Raw genomic sequence first — 16,138 nt, forward strand, 5'->3', positions numbered from 1 at the left:
CATTTTGTCTATACTTAAAAAGTTGTTTTGTAATCGCATTTGAAGTGTATAGGAACATGAGGCATTGTTAACTATAAGCAGATTAGGGTCCATGGAAGCTGGATGTATATGCATTTTTCCCCAAATCTACTTTTTGAGAAGTTAAAAGTACAGCAGGAGCTTAGCTATGTGTACATCAGGTGACCAGAGATTGTGTGCCTCCTCTCTTTGGGTTCACTGTAGTGAAAGAATGTTGAATGGCTCCTCCCCATCTAATCCCGGCTCGCTGCAACTGTTGATTGGGGCCACAGTCGCCTCATGTGCCGAATTTGGTGTATTTGCAAAAAAGTACTAAATGGAGCTTGGTTGCTTGGAAGCCATTTGAATAATGCAAACTGTGTTTCAGAGAGACATGTCTTAAGCACGACACAAAGAAACTTATTAAGCTTTTCTATGTGAGACAGTGGCTCAGTACACCAAAATGACCTCCAATCACCATGCAATACGCTCCAGGTCAGCATTGTTGCCTGCCTAATCGGATGAAATATTTAACACTGAAATGCCACCCAACCCTTCTCTCTCCCCCTCCTCTTCAGTACATCCCTCTCACTCTCTCCATTTCCCTCTCTCACTCTATTCTGTCTTTCTCTCTGACCGGTTTCACTTTTCTGCTCCATCCTTTTGTCTGCAGGCACAAAATCTTTCAACATGATGTCCCCCACTGGCGACAACTCAGAGCTGCTGGCAGAGATCAAAGCAGGGAAGAACCTGAAGCCAACACCTCACAGTAAAGGCTACACCACCGTGTTCTCCAACAGCGGACCCACAGGCAATAATGTAGGTCTACAGCCTCCCACCATTAGTGATGACACAATTGTGTAAAACTCAACAGATAAATACAGATTTGCTAACCTAAGTCATGCAAAACAATCCCACATCAAACATGTAATAAGGTATCCAAAACATGCCTCGCCTGTTACTCCAAAACCTTGTCAACCAGTGAACCCCTGGGGGATTCTTCCTTATTTATCACATCATTAGCAAAGGGACACTAAAGTAGTCATTTCCCAATTCCTAATTGTTAAATATACAGATTTGATACACACATTCTTTGATTTGTCTTGTTACCAATATACAATACCACGCTGCAATGCTTCTTCTAAAATATGTTGTCATTGGTCCCTTAAGGCTAGAATAAACTGGCAACTCAATTCATGCACATTACAATGTCATCCTTTATACTGATTGTGGTGTGTTCTGTGAACTGTTGAGCATTGCAGTGCCTTATATATTGGTGTCTTTTTTTCTCCAGGAAAACCCATCTCCACCAGAGACACGCACACCTAGCCCACTAGGCAAGCAGCCACCCTCTCCCGTCTCCAATGCATCTGTCACCACCCCACCTACCACCCCTAGCCCCAGCCCTACTGGCTCTGGATCTGCCAGGACCATGTCGACCTCGGCAAGCTTCGAGCGACTGTCCTCTAACTCTGTGGTCAATGGTAATGGCGGTGGCAGCACAGCAGGAGCTGAGTCGGGGCGGAAGATGAGCCTTGCAGATGTGGAGGCGCTGGTGCCCACTCATGATGAACAGGGAAAAGCCATCCCTGAATGGAAGAGGCAGGTCATGGTGCGAAAGCTTCAGGTCAAGATGCAAGATGAGGAGGAGCACAAGCGCAAGGTAGGCATAATTCTGCAAAGCTGCAGAAAGATCTACGTTTCATTTTCTCTAAGCTATCCCATTTGTGATCCGGTCAATTCAAAATGATTGTGATTATATATAAAATATATTAATTAAAAACGCAAAGGGATAGCTGTTGCATGGATTGGAGTGTTGATTTTTGAGAATTTGAACAGTGAAGTTGTATAAATGTACTTTTACTAATCTGTCAGCTAAACAGTAAGTGAGAATTATTGAAGGGGAAATCAGACTAGAAGTTCATTTAGCATCTATGCTTTTCTTCATAGTTTAAGGAGAGTCTATACGTCAAATGACTGGCAGTTGGAGACTTATTTGCTTTGAATGGCCCTCACCTGCCTTGTACTTATCTTCAAAGCAAATCAAATGGCAGTGTTTAAGGCAGCATATTGATCTTGTTTCACAAATAAGCTTTGTTTTGATCATTAGGCTTTAACCATATTCATGCAGTTATAGTATATGCATTTACACCAGGTATTGATTATGAATTCATACTATAGCAATCTCTGCACTTGTTAGTCCATAGTAAAACAAGAAGGCCACTATGTAGTATGTGATTTGATTTAATACATTTGACTGATTAATAATTCATTGTAATCAAGGATTGCTATCTCATATTCTTAAAGGATCTAGTAGGTAGAAATTGTCTCCGATGTCCCTGGTGACATGTAGTTCTTTTTTGAGATGCAGTGGCATTATAATGTCTACCTGGCTTTGAGGCATTAAACAAACTATTCTAACCACAAAGTATTTAAGTTATTTAATTTCCCACTGTAAATAACATACTGAAGCTGAAGGACTGAACCTTTTAGTAATTGCATGAAACTGCATTGGTCTAGACAGACATCCATGTTCTCACTTATTTCTGGAAAAACCCTTGTTTCTTTATTTAACTTTGTGTATATGCATGCTTTCCTTTTTTCATATTCTCAGTCTTTATTAATAGTAAGATACTCTTTTGGGTGCAGTGAATTGAATACTTGGCTACAATGCCCATCACAACATTAACACACTGGACAAATGGAGTCTCAGTGTGAGCTGGTGTTTGCTGATGGAGTTTGGTGGCTCCAAGTTGTTACATGCTGATTCAGTGGTGTGATGACGAGCCCATTCACACTACAGGTGGTTTTGGAGGAAGATGAGGATACGTTTTAGAGTAACTCCATACCAAGTCCCTTAATCAGAAAAACCTTTGTTACACTGACCTCTTTGGGTTGACAGTTTCAACTTTGCTGCACCTCTAGCCACACCCAGTGTGTTTTCCTGTCACTGTTGGGTGTGGACTGAAGTGTATATCTGTTCCACTGGTGCCAGTCCCCAACAGTGATGCAACACTGCACTTAAGAGTCGTGTTACACCATATTTGGGATGCAGACAGATACAAAAACTCAACCGCTGGATGGCAGTAAAAGCAGAATATTTGTGTAGTTACTCTTTAAACTAGCAAAAAACATAAATAACCTAAAAACTTTAGTGAGTAACCGTTATAAAGGCTTTGAATAGTTGTGTTAAATATGTTGTTAATCCTTAACACTTAAAAGAAAATAACTAAAAGGGCTCTCTGTTCTGTCTGACTAAAACATTAAAAAATAAGTATTGTCTTTTGAGGCAGTGCCATTGCACCACTAAATCCATGTAAATTCTGTGTGTCAAGATGGATTTGCATCCAAGCGTGTGTTCACACCAGGAACCTCAAGCTGAAGGACTCCCCTCCCCCCCTCCTTCCCTTTTTTCTTGTCTTCTGGTCTCCTTTGACCGCTGATTTAGTTTGCGGCAAGCGGACACTACCAGCCTCAAGAATGGCACTACTCCCACGTCCACAATGCCATTTTGGGCCCATTTGGAGAATTGATGACCGAGGATGACCTAAACCGTATCGAGAAGCAAATTGAGAACCTGCAGGTTATGCACAAGGTCTCAGAAGTCGAGAAGGAGCTGGAAGAACTGGAACGGGAGCTTCACCAACTTCTACCAGTTTCTGCTGCCCTCAATCAGGGGCACTTTTCGGTCAATCCAAAGCAGGTTCACGGACAGGCCGAAGATCTTCCAGGCTGGTGCAGCAAGATTTCTACCCTGCTCAAGAGTATGGCCATTCTTCTCGCCACACTGGGAGGAAAAGAGATAGACATCTTGGACCTAATATGTCCTGGATATTCTCAAGAAGAGGCAATGAATGTGAGCACGGGTCAGTCTGAATCAGAAGGAACCAACGGCACAGGTGTGATTGGACGGTCTCAGTCCTTTTCAACAAGAGAAGATGTGGAGAAAGAAATAAAGCAGTGTGGAGTTTCGGTGAAGAACCTCAAGGCCAATTATGAAATTCAAAACCAGCAGTCTGCAGATAACAATGCTAATAGGGTTTACAAACGCAAGAGGTCACTCCCTGTGGTAAGTGAGTCTAGCTACCAGACTCCAGAGTCCATTTGCGAAAATCAGGTCCCTTCCTCTACAGAGGCCGTTCAGTCCAATATCAATGGTAATTTACCTTCATTGGAAGAAGCAGTCTTACCCTTTGTTGAAGAGCCAGTTATAATTGCATCTCATGTTCCTCAGACGTATGCACCCTCTGAGGTAATGGCTCCAACCAACATTGAACAGTTCAATCAGGTTCTTTCTTCAGACCCCATTTTAAATAATGATCAATTAACAAGAAGCTTGGAGGTGCAGACAGATATAAGCTATGTCCAGGAATGCATTGAAATGAGGAAAGAAAGAATTGTTTTCCTGTTCCTTGAACACTGGCGGAAGTACACCATCTCTGAATCTTTCCGGACTAAAATGACTGCAGTGAAAGGAAATAATTTAGACGTGGGCTGGGAGGACTACAACGATTTTAGTGCACAGATTACTGGGGAGATGCAGAACGAAGATGACAAGCTCTTCCTTTTCATGAAGTCAAAGCAGGTAGTAGGGAATCTTATTGGCCACTGGAGGACAATCATGAGTCAAGTGCCCACACGCCAGATCCGCAGGCTGAGTCGTGCCCAGATGATTTACTGGCCAGAGCACTTTTTGCCACACATCAACGGGTCTCCTGTGAGCTACGAAAGCCTTACCCTTGACCTTTTCATGCTTGGATACTTTCAGTTGCTGGAAATGAGCATGTCCCGCAGTGAGCGCAAATTCCGCCACCTCTTGTGCTATGAGATGTTTGACCGTCTTGGCAGCCATAAATGGGAGGTCATTAGGCAGTTTCACAAGGAGGTAATGGAGGGTATTGAGAGAGGGAAGCAAGACTGGGCCGATGGTTTTGAAGACATAAAACTCAAGTATTTTGGAGACTCAAATGATGGGGGAGGTATGATGACGTCTTCCCTACATTCCATGTCATCTGACTTGTCCATTATGCAGGAGCCACTTCCTCCTCCACCTCCTCCTCATCCTCCACCTCCTCCACCAACTGCACCAACAACCCCCCAGTCAACTGTAGCTCCATCACCATTGCCTGCTGCATCCCAGGATGCAATATCTGACAAAAGCCTGTGTATGGAGCAGGGAACTCTGAAGAAGCCATTGCAGGAAAATATTCAGAGGGATGTCAAAAGCAGTGAGACTATGTCCTCAAATGAGGCAGTGGCTTCTAATGGAACAAGTTCTGAGCAGAACCATGTGCAGAGCTTGACAACTGAAACTGTACCACACATTGATGCAGTAGCAAACGCTGAAACGTCACTGGACACAACTAAAAGCTCAGGACCAGTAAAAGATGTTCCACCTGTTACTGTTAAAATCATAGAGGAACCTAAAGTTGATAAACCTCCACCCAGGGAGGGACATAATGAAGATTCAATAAAAGTGATTTATGAGCTAAAAGAGTTCAGCAATGAGGAGATAATTAGATACATTGACAGAAGCTTTGCGTTTTGGAAAGAGAAGGAAGCTGAGCTTTTTGATATCTAACAACCATGTGAAGTAAGGGTGCAGTAAAAGCCCATTTCCGCCGTACAATCAGAGAAGAAAGGTCAGGGAAACTAGGCTGCAAAGTCAAACATGCTGAGAAAGGGAAACTAATCTTGTGTGTTAGCTTTAAGGTCATGTATCATAAGAGACTTAACTGCCGCATGCCATATGCTTTAACAAAAGCATTAAGGCTGAAGTGGATGAAAAGAAAGCCTGTGATGTCAAAAGACAACTACAGACTCGCTACAACCATCTAATGTTGAGTTGTGTTAAACCCAGAGCAATTTGACATCGATTATGATTGATTGCCATGGCACACTACTACCAGGAAAAGTTTAATACGTTTTTAAAGAAAAAGATTTGCCATAAAAGTCATGTAGTGTTTGTTCAGGTCAACTTTGTAATTCAGGACATAACTGAAACACTCTTCACATTGTATTGAATATATTATATTATATATATTATATCTCAGAAAGGTAAGGGACTCAAAACCAGTGACTGGTAAGACAGTCACTACAATTACATACAGAGAGTTTAAGGAAACTTTACAAAACATTTTAAAGACAGAAAGACCAAGAAACAAGATCTTCAGTGGGTTTGAAAGGGATCAAGGTTACACGTTCATAAATGGCCTTTGTGTTTAAGTGACCTCATGGTTTTGATTTAAACAATGTGTGCCTTTCAGTATAGATTACAAAGATTAAGAAGTATGTTAAATGCAAAGCCTGGAGAAACAGCAAGCTTTTTCATAAGTAGCTTGATTCAGAACTAAAATTGCACATTTCTGTCAGCAAAGGAAAGCGTTTACTTGAAAAAGTTATTATCATCTGAACAAAACATCAAATTAAGGTTTTGCTATTTTTCCCTCGAGCTTTACATTTTGGTGTTACTCTATAACTTGAGTGTTTTAGATATTTGTTCAACCTTTCCATTATTTCTATTTGTGTTCTCTCATTATTTGCTTTCTACATTGTTGTTAGAAATAAAGTTTGCAGACATTTTTGTGATTAGAAGATTTCAGTAGTTATTTCCTAAGAGTAAGAGTAACTGTTTGTTTTACTGAACACACAGCCAACATAATATTATAATGATCTGAATAGAGATCTGGACATTTTAAACAAACAAATAAACAAACAAACAAACAAACAAACAAACTGAGAGGCGTATAATTGAAGGAGTCTAAGACAGAACAGTGTAAAACTACACTACTGTCATTACATTTCTTCTTTAGCATCAAGATTACCTTCCAATAACCCTCTTAGTGCCACCCGCTGTCATGCTATCCGTGGCTTACAGCAGCCATAAGGAGCTCACAATGAAGTCCCAAGCCCAAAGGGGAGGCAGTAAGCTTGTAAACTTTAGAAAATAGAGAGATTTGTTTTAATGTACAGTGTTAAGAGTATGCGGTTGTGTTTTTAATTCCTCAATTGAAGTTTTTACAATGCAAGTCATGCACAGAGCTATCATTTGTTTCACTTTTAATATGCCCAGCTTGCACACTCCACAAGGTCAAACGTGCAGTACTGCTGCACAGATGCAATTGACTGTCAAGTCAACATTAAGTCCAGACAATGGATACAATTAGCAAATAAAACAAATAACAAAGACTTTCATTTGTTCAAATGATATTGAAATTCAAAGGGCCAATTCACAGAATGTGTCCACAGGTCTAGGAATTATATGTCTCAAAAACCATAAAAAAGGACTTTACTAAATATACAAATATGCATTTAAAAACAGGTAACATGTCATGCTATTGTTTATAGTGAAAACAGACACCCCAGTCCAGCCTGTATTAGCATCAAGGATCAATCCAAAAAACAATGCCTATTAATGATTCCCGGCGACTACAAGCACAACATACAAGATAAGCTATTCCTTTAAGAGGTTAAGCTGAAGTGAGTAATGATGTCTTTGACATAATTCTGACGTATCTGTATTATCTGTCTGTAAATACATATCAAGGTTAATCTGCCCTTAAACTTGTTATTCAGAGGCCCTCAACAATTCCCACAGCCAATACAGAACAATGAACAGGCTAAATGAAAAATTCATTCAAGTTTAAATGAATCATTAGGAACTTTATTGTTAGTAATTTACAAGGTATCTTGTCTATTACAGATTGTAATGGATGTTTTTCAGTGCAATATTTGTTGAAAAATATTATTACAACCGGGTCGATGTCTTTGTCGAGTTTGCATGTGCATCTGGACTGCAGTCAGTGCTAGTTGGCGCTCAAAGACAATCACTCAACTCATCACCACATACTCTTATCATTTCTGCATGTAACTTTACTGTTCACACAAAATAATTTTTTCAGCTGATTAAATGCTCCAAAGTCTAAAATATGCAACACATTGTAAAAGCAGGTACAATTCATAAGAGATTTCAATACCATTTGATTGTCATCAAAATACTTTTTTTAACAATTTAAGCGGAAAATGTAGAATGTACGGGATATGACATACTGTAGCTAAAAAAACCTTACTAAAATTACTCACTGTAAATTACCAAGCACAAGTAAAACTGTAATTTGAAGACGTTTTATTTCAGTAAAAATGAAACTTACATTTGAATATGTGAATTAATTACCAATAGCAAATCCCTCAGTTAATTTTTGTTTTGACTTTTTTGTTTTTCTTGCTCTGATATTCCCAGGGGATTCATAACACATTCACTGTGTAGATAATCTATGGAATAATGTCTGCCAGGGCAAGTGAAATGCTTCATTCAGAGGAATGCAAAAGGGTAATCTATCTTCTCAGGCGAGGATGAGAAATCCAAGATGGCTACCCTCTGTCTCTTCCCCAACTCCGATTACAGCCTGATGAGAGCAAAGGGTCCAGTTACCATTTGTGCGCTGTCTGCAAGAACATCCTGTAACACAGAGTTCTGTCCAGTTAAAACACTTTATTTTTATTTTTCAGAAGACAGGAGATGAGTAGCTATTGTGCATGTCCAAGCTCTATTTGCTTTTGTTCTATTTGCAGTTACACATGAGTTTACACAGCATGCTATATGCTCTATATGCTCTTCCATTAAGGCCATTGTCAAACATTTGACATTGGAGCATGTGTATATTGGAACAATAGCTTGGACATATCATGAGTTTTTCTACGCAGGTGTTTTCCTGCACTCTCCAGTAAGTAGAGAGGTATATAATGAGACATTACACATTAATACCAGCATTGATTAAGGTTTTCAAATTGGGTGACAACCACCTAGAACTTCCGTTTCCGCAGCTTTATTTAGTAAGTAACTATGCAGGGTAAGATGCTGGAAATACCCAAAAAACTGCAACAATATTTGAAGTAAGTATTTCAAAGTAGAACTACTGTTTATTGACTGTTTTAAACATGTGGAGTGTTTGATGCAAGGGACAGTTTACTGTATTGAACATCAATGAAATTGTGTTTTATGTGATTTGCATACATGTTGTGACTGACACCATTAAGGACATGAGTGTTTCCATGTGAAAATGTTATGGGCCCCTTTCTCTGTCTACCCTGACCCCTCTGTCCCTCCACAGGTTGAGGAGGAGGCTGCACGCCTGGCATCGATGCCGGCCTGGAGGAGAGACATGATGAAGAAGAAAATGGACGAAGAGAGGTGAATAAAAGCTGTGTTGCTCTGCATGTCTGTATTTAGTTTTTCTTATATCCAGGGCCAATAAGGGGAGACTGAGTTGGCTTTGATTATGTTCCGCATTCTTTGTCTTTGGGTGGGTTTTTACAAAGAATACCCTTAGAAATAAGGACAGGAAGTTGCTGCTATACATGACCAAAGTTGATACCTTGGTTTGTTTTTTCAACATTAAGACACTGGGGACATTTTATCAGGAAGACGAAGTACAGCAGAAGTGAGGATTCTCTCTCTCCTGCAGTTGAGCTTGAATCTTTCAGGGAAACTACTAAACAGGAACGAAAACGATCCAAAGACAGAAATCTGAAGGCTTTACATGATGATTCAGTAAACCTAAAATGCCTAAGACATTACATTTGCACAATGTATTTAAAAAGTATACTTTTTTTCACTGTTTGGATTACCAACTTCATGGTTCAAGGTTTTTATTTGTCATACGAACATAGCTATAGTGTAGTTATGATGATAAAAATCTTAGGTCACAGGCTCCTCCAACAGTGCAACACAATAAAACAGATTTAAACAGAAAAATAAAGTGCAATTAAATAGTAAATAGTAAATTAATCTCTTCGTGGCAAGGGGTTTAGCCATAGCTATATCAGTGTTACTACAGTCAACTCCGCTTAATATTCATAACATTCCCTTTATTTTGTCAATTGCATTGCTGTTGCTATTTAAGGTATTATTTACCATGGTATTTACACATTTTCTTTGTGCTTATCCCCTCCTGATGTGACAGGGAACAAAAAAGGTAAGAAATCATTACTTAATACACAGTTATTACCCTTACATGCATCTGTAACTGTGTAAAAGGATACGAAAACACTAGACTATCTAGGCTACATTTTAGATCAATGCTTCCACCTTGTGGCCATCCAAAAATAGTCACATAATGTCCCATGTTGATAAAGCATTATAATATAATGAATCAAACCGGAACCAGTGGAAAACCACATAAGCAACTTAGCCATATGTTTACACAACATTTTCTCAACAGCAAAACACTAGAAACTAGCAAAAGCTGTGTTCAAATTCAAGGGAGAAACTGTAAAGAGCATGGAGTAAGCGGTGTGGCAGTTTTATAGTCGTGCCCCCCACAGATAAGCTAACACACTGTTTCAATATGTATTGTGTTAATATAACTTATAATAAAGACACACGCTGTCTTAAACTCAAGTAGGCCTATTTCACTCACTAACTCCACAACTGCCGCTCTTGCCCGGTGCACCCCACATTGTCATCCCCATGGCAACGAACACACACATTAGCTCATGCTAACGCCAGAAGCTAGCTAAAGTCCAGCGGACCACTCATAGGACCACCCACACTCACCTGTCGTTTTGGTTCCTCCACCTCTTCCTGTGGGCTGAATCATGTCACACAGTGGAGTAAAGTCCTGCAAAAGGACCTACATATGTTCCTAAATTTGCAGTGTGTTAGTAGCCTAGGTAAGCCAACGCAATTTTTTTCCAAACACCTTTTTACCGCTCACGTTACTTTACTCAGAGGTCAGAGTTCATCAGAGAGCAGCTGCACACAGGTGTTTTTGAGTTCTCCTAATTATCACCACGTGGGTTGAACAGCCAATCCCTTCATGTCAACAGAGTTACCTAACATCAGGCAATTGTTTTTGTTTTTCCTGCTGACCCGAGAGCTTAAATACGCTGACACTTTATCTAACAGAGCCATCTTAAAGATATGTATATGACTTGTTACTGTTATGTATGCGTATACTTTGTTGATATACTATGTTAACTTATCATTTCAATTTTCTCATACACTTACTGATATATTGTTTATTCTAACTTCTATTTTGTTTCGGGCCCTTTGCCCACCTTTCCTTGTGGATGCATCTAGAAAACAGGAGCAGCAGGCCAAACAGGTGAAGGACATGGAGGAGAAGACGGAGCTGGAGCGACTACGGAACCTGGGCTACGATGAGACCAAGCTGGCCCCCTGGCAGCGACAGATCATTCTGAAGAAAGGGGATTTAGCCAAATAGTGAACTAAGCCGTCTGCCCCTGCTCCTTCCAAGGCCTTCACTGAACACCGCCCGCCCCTAATCCTCGCACTGTACACTGGACAGTGGAGAAAGCTTGTCTCAATCTGCGACCTTCAGAATCACAGGACCATGCTATGGCTCACCCTGGGTGGGGTGACCCGCCACCTCCCATTGAAAGTCTCTTGGACAAAAACTATTGATCTTTTAGTGCTAACAATAGTCGTGACATGCACTGATTCTCCTTACTTAAGACATTTGCTATTAATGCATGTGTCTTGACTAAATTATGATTATCTGTTGTATTTATTGCTTTCCTGCAAATCAATAGAAGCTATTTCACATAAAAGATTTACAAAAAAAAGAGGTTAGTGTGGGAAAGGGGCTTACTTACTTGTTATCATTCATTGCATGTATATTTTCTTTTCATTAGCCACACTCACTGTTATGTAAGGAATTTAAAAGTAACTCCATAACAGTCGTGTCATGTGACAATGGCATTGACGTACTCAGCAAAGTCTTATTAAACCCTGAAGCAGCTAATCCATTCTGTATGTAGAAAATCACTTCTTCATTATGTTATATTAGTCATAAGATTTTTGTATCATGCTCATAGAAGCAATTTCTAAATGGCTTCAATTTACTGCCAGAGTTGTTATCCTAACACTGCTCAAACTAATCTATTTCTTTAGATAAGCTTGTTGTAATTTCTCAGTGGATTGAAATATGGATATATATGATATTTTAAACAAGGTAAAGATTATGTCGCTGTGCAAATATAACTTGACTAATAATATTTGAGAAAAAGCTGTATGTGGACTTAAATGTTAGACTGTTATGATCATGAATCGAGCATGTAGTTATGTAAATGTACGCCCATTTGCCTCAAGGACCCTGGAATGTCTTTGAAGAATAGCAAACAAAAAACAATACAGTACAATTTTGCTAGGTTTCAAATTCAACATGACTTATAATACATATTAGGAGCAGCTTCTTACATCAGATGTCTCATTTGCACCCTGAAAAGACAAGTAAAGAAGACGTCAGTTTATCCCGTGTCCTGATCTGGCCTTCGTCCCACTAACCTGGAGGATACATTTTTGATGAGCAGATCTGCTTACAGAATACAGAGGGCTCTCTTACTGCCACCAATAACGCCACAAATCTAATCTAATAGTACAAACACTAGAGTGTAAAGCATAGTTTCAATATTTTTGGCTCAAACATCGGATTATGAACATTAGGAAGACATATACAATGTACTACTATATACGATTACATTTGGAAAAAATGATTTGACAGAAGCGACAAATGCCAGGTTGATACTTTTACAGCTACTTTCTAAACACATTTGTTGTGCATGGGTTTGTACATTTGGGGCTAAATATGAACATGTGAGGCTGTGTTGAATGTTTTTGGCAGAACTGAAAAGGCAGATTTGAAATGTTAGTAGTGCAATAGACTGTGACATTTAAGAGCAACTGAACCTCCCTTATAATGTCAGATGAAGTTTCCCCACACAATGGAAAAATATTCTCTGTTTACTACATTTATGTTGGATGTACATTTTTTCATGTGTAGGGCACGTCATGTAAGACAATGCTTCTGGTTGGGGAAACATTTGGAATTTCTCTTATTCACTTTCATCGGATGCCATATGATGTTGAAATTGAGAAATGATGTTAACGTCATTGCCATTTGAATTTCTATACATTTTAAACTCTGTATATAGTGACCCTCTCAGATTGTTGTTGTTTCATTGTTTCCATATTGCATTACATTACATGTCTCAGCCTTGCTTGAATAGAATGTGGCTAATTCATGTGTAATTATATTTTCAGACTGTTAAAAATAAAGACAATAAATCACCAAACAACATTCAGTCTGTGCTTTTGTTGCCTCCAACAGAAAAACATGTACAATAAAATCCATTAGACTAGTGCAACAGTAAAAGACCTCTAATAAATCTGACCTGAAGCTTATTATTTTTACTTTTGGTTGAGGTTGATTAAGCTGAAGTATCAGGCTGGCAACACTAGGAACATACAGCTGGAACAAAAGGCAGGGATGTCACAAAAAATGTAATAATTGGAATTATAATAAGGTTAAAAAACACACTGGTAATATGCCTTAAAATAGATAACTAATAAATTAAATAAGTAATACATTAAATCAATCAAATGTTAGATTTTACAGTACCATTTGTTTTAGACACTTCTGAATTGTATTAACTGCTTTCAAGAATCTTTAAAATAAGAAAACTCCAACCAAAAATCTATCATTATGGTCAATATTTCTATTCAGACACGCAAACAGACAGTCAGACAGACGGACCAACAGACACAGGTATATAAATGTTGAGCCTACATCCACAAACAATTATAATCCAACATAGATATATAATAGCCCTTTTCCTTCTTTAGTGTCTTTTTAATGAAACACTCCCTATGGATGCTCTTTCGTAAAAAACAAGCATTTATCTGTTACTTAAAGTAGTTTGGATTTGTAACAGTTTGAATCATCACATTCTGATCCCTTTAAAGAATGCTGCTTGTCGTTATGGAGACATACAGGTGGTTGTGACAAACCAACAGAGGAACATCTCTTAGAGGAAAACTGCAAATATGGAAAGTACACCAGAACTACAATCAAATACCAAAACTCCAATACCACCACCACCACCACAGTATAAGTGTTCAGCAGACATGAAGAAAAGCGAAAACTTAGAACACAAGGTAAGCTTCTTTATAAACATGAGACACATTTAGGCATTGTTTTTGTGCTACATTTATATTAAACATCTTTGTTTTTGTGTTATTCCTTCATTCTTTGTCAATGCTTCAACGAATGTGTGACTCATTTTAAAGAGGAATAAGCTAGCCTTGTACTCTGAAAGGCCACTTGTTTTCCCCATTGTATTTACATTAACAGTATTAAAACAATGTGGGCCGTAGGACAATTGTGTGATATCACTATTTTTTTATTTCCACAATTGTTTATATTTTTTAATATTTGTTCGTATTGAGACATTTGTTCATGTTTAGTTTACAATGTTCTAATGCTTTGAGTTTTACGACACAACAAGGTCATATAGATGTTTTGTGTTGCTGAATTTTACATACAATTAGTTTTTGTGGATTTCTGTTGAGGGTATTTACATTTCTATTAAGTGATGGTATTTCAGTGAAATATAGAAAAAAACGATTTCATTTATAAACCATATAGTAAATAAATGTAGAATCTGAATATGTAGGCTGAAGCAATGAATTAAGGATTTGTTTGCTTGTATGCAAGGCTCTTTTCAACAGCTGATTGCTACACTTCATTCATTATTACATGCATATGTTTGTCTTTCAGTACTCCCAATGGACTCTATGCAGAATCCTACACGCCGTGCAACGAGCCCTTCTGAACTCAAAGGCAGTTATGAAGGAGTTGGCTGCAGAAAATGCAGCTTTGAGGGAACAGACAGCCAGCAAGGAGCTGCCGGACGACCTTTTAGTGTCAACTATGTTTATGGTCAAATGTGACATGGTTGAAGCTTTAGAGTTTGCAAGAGCCAGTCAAAAAATGTTTCACGCTCAGCACATGAAGTCAAACAGAACATCTAAAGAACATGAGGAGACCCGCTTTCTGACAGAAATTCTACACACCGAGAGAATGGAGATAGAGAAGGTCAAAAAAGACAGGAACATGGAGCAAGACCATTTCAATGACATGAAACGATACTTCAACAACATTTTGATTATCTTCGATGCAGAGGGGTGTGTTATACAGAGGGAGATATCCAAAATGAAAACTGTGCAGCAGGAAATTGAGAAGAAGGTGAGCCAGGTCATCCAGGAAAAGGAGGATGAGATCACCAGAGTCAGAGAGGAAATTAATGCGCTGGTCAAGAGAAATCTGGAGAGCTTGGCCAAGGTGAGAGCAATAGACACAAAGGTCCGCCAGATTGAGACAGTGAAGAAGGAGGAGAGCTTGAGGAAAACACAGGAGGTGTGGAAACAGATCAGAGAGATGGAGGAGGAGTGGCTCAACAAGGAGGAGGAGTGGCTCTACAAGGAGGAGGGCTGGTACAAGGAGAGCAGGATGGAGAAGGAGGTAAAGCTCCTGATCCTGCAAAATACATACACTAATCATTTTTGTTCAACCTTTCAAAGAAAAAATGCTAAATGATATGCTCTCTCTGGGTTTTCAGGGGCTGACCCTTAAAACAGACAAGGTCAAGGAGAAAGGAAGAATAACATATTTTCTCCCTATCTAACCATTAGCACCACATGAACCCCCTCCCACTTACCCTGTTTTTTAATTATCATAAATCATAAAAGGTTCTTAGTTTGGTGTTATTTGTTCTTCCTACAACATTGAATAACCCTTTTAAAATATGTGCACCACCATTCCTGCTAATGAAGAAATACAAAACTTTGGAACACCTTCACACACGCCTGACTCATCGCTAGAGGGCACAGTAATCCTGCTGTGGCCTCTGTTGGTTGATAAACCTTGTTCTTAAAGAGTATACATTGTAAATGTCATACTAGCATCCCAGGCATGTCATGTAAAGATTACGTTTTGGAACTTTAAATATATTTTCAGTTTCGACTAAGAAAGTGGTGGAACGTGTTTTACATTTAAAATGAATAAAACTAAACGTGCCAAATCGTGGCCAGGGGGGTAAAGTGGAGATGCAGATCTCCTCCCACCATACCTCCATCCACCTTACTTGGGGCAGACCCATCACCCTCAGCCTTCGTTCTGATTTCACTTCAACATCTTTATAGTATGTGACTGCATTTTGACACTCATGCAATGAAAAGTATCTTTCTACAGACAGAGAGGATATAAACATATGGAAAATTACTCAAAACAGATCTGTGGTTGTTCCCGTCAAAGGAAGAGCCTCCAGCACATTTAGGCTC

The 16,138-nt window shown here is 39.1% G+C and overlaps 1 protein-coding gene across 1 annotated transcript in view; it reads left to right on the forward strand.

Moving 5' to 3' along the window:
- espn (espin) overlaps positions 1–13,092 on the forward strand; it is a 60,568-nt gene extending 47,476 nt beyond the window's left edge. Inside the window, 5 exon segments of the mRNA XM_034208851.1 lie at positions 671–816; positions 1,292–1,660; positions 9,108–9,187; positions 9,960–9,971; positions 11,078–13,092. Of these exon segments, the coding sequence (XP_034064742.1) occupies positions 671–816; positions 1,292–1,660; positions 9,108–9,187; positions 9,960–9,971; positions 11,078–11,222 (752 nt within the window). The 3' untranslated portion in view covers positions 11,223–13,092.
- The last annotated feature ends 3,046 nt before the right edge of the window (positions 13,093–16,138 follow it).

This window comes from Gymnodraco acuticeps, unplaced genomic scaffold (assembly GCF_902827175.1).
Source record: "Gymnodraco acuticeps unplaced genomic scaffold, fGymAcu1.1, whole genome shotgun sequence".
Lineage (NCBI taxonomy): Eukaryota > Metazoa > Chordata > Actinopteri > Perciformes > Bathydraconidae > Gymnodraco > Gymnodraco acuticeps.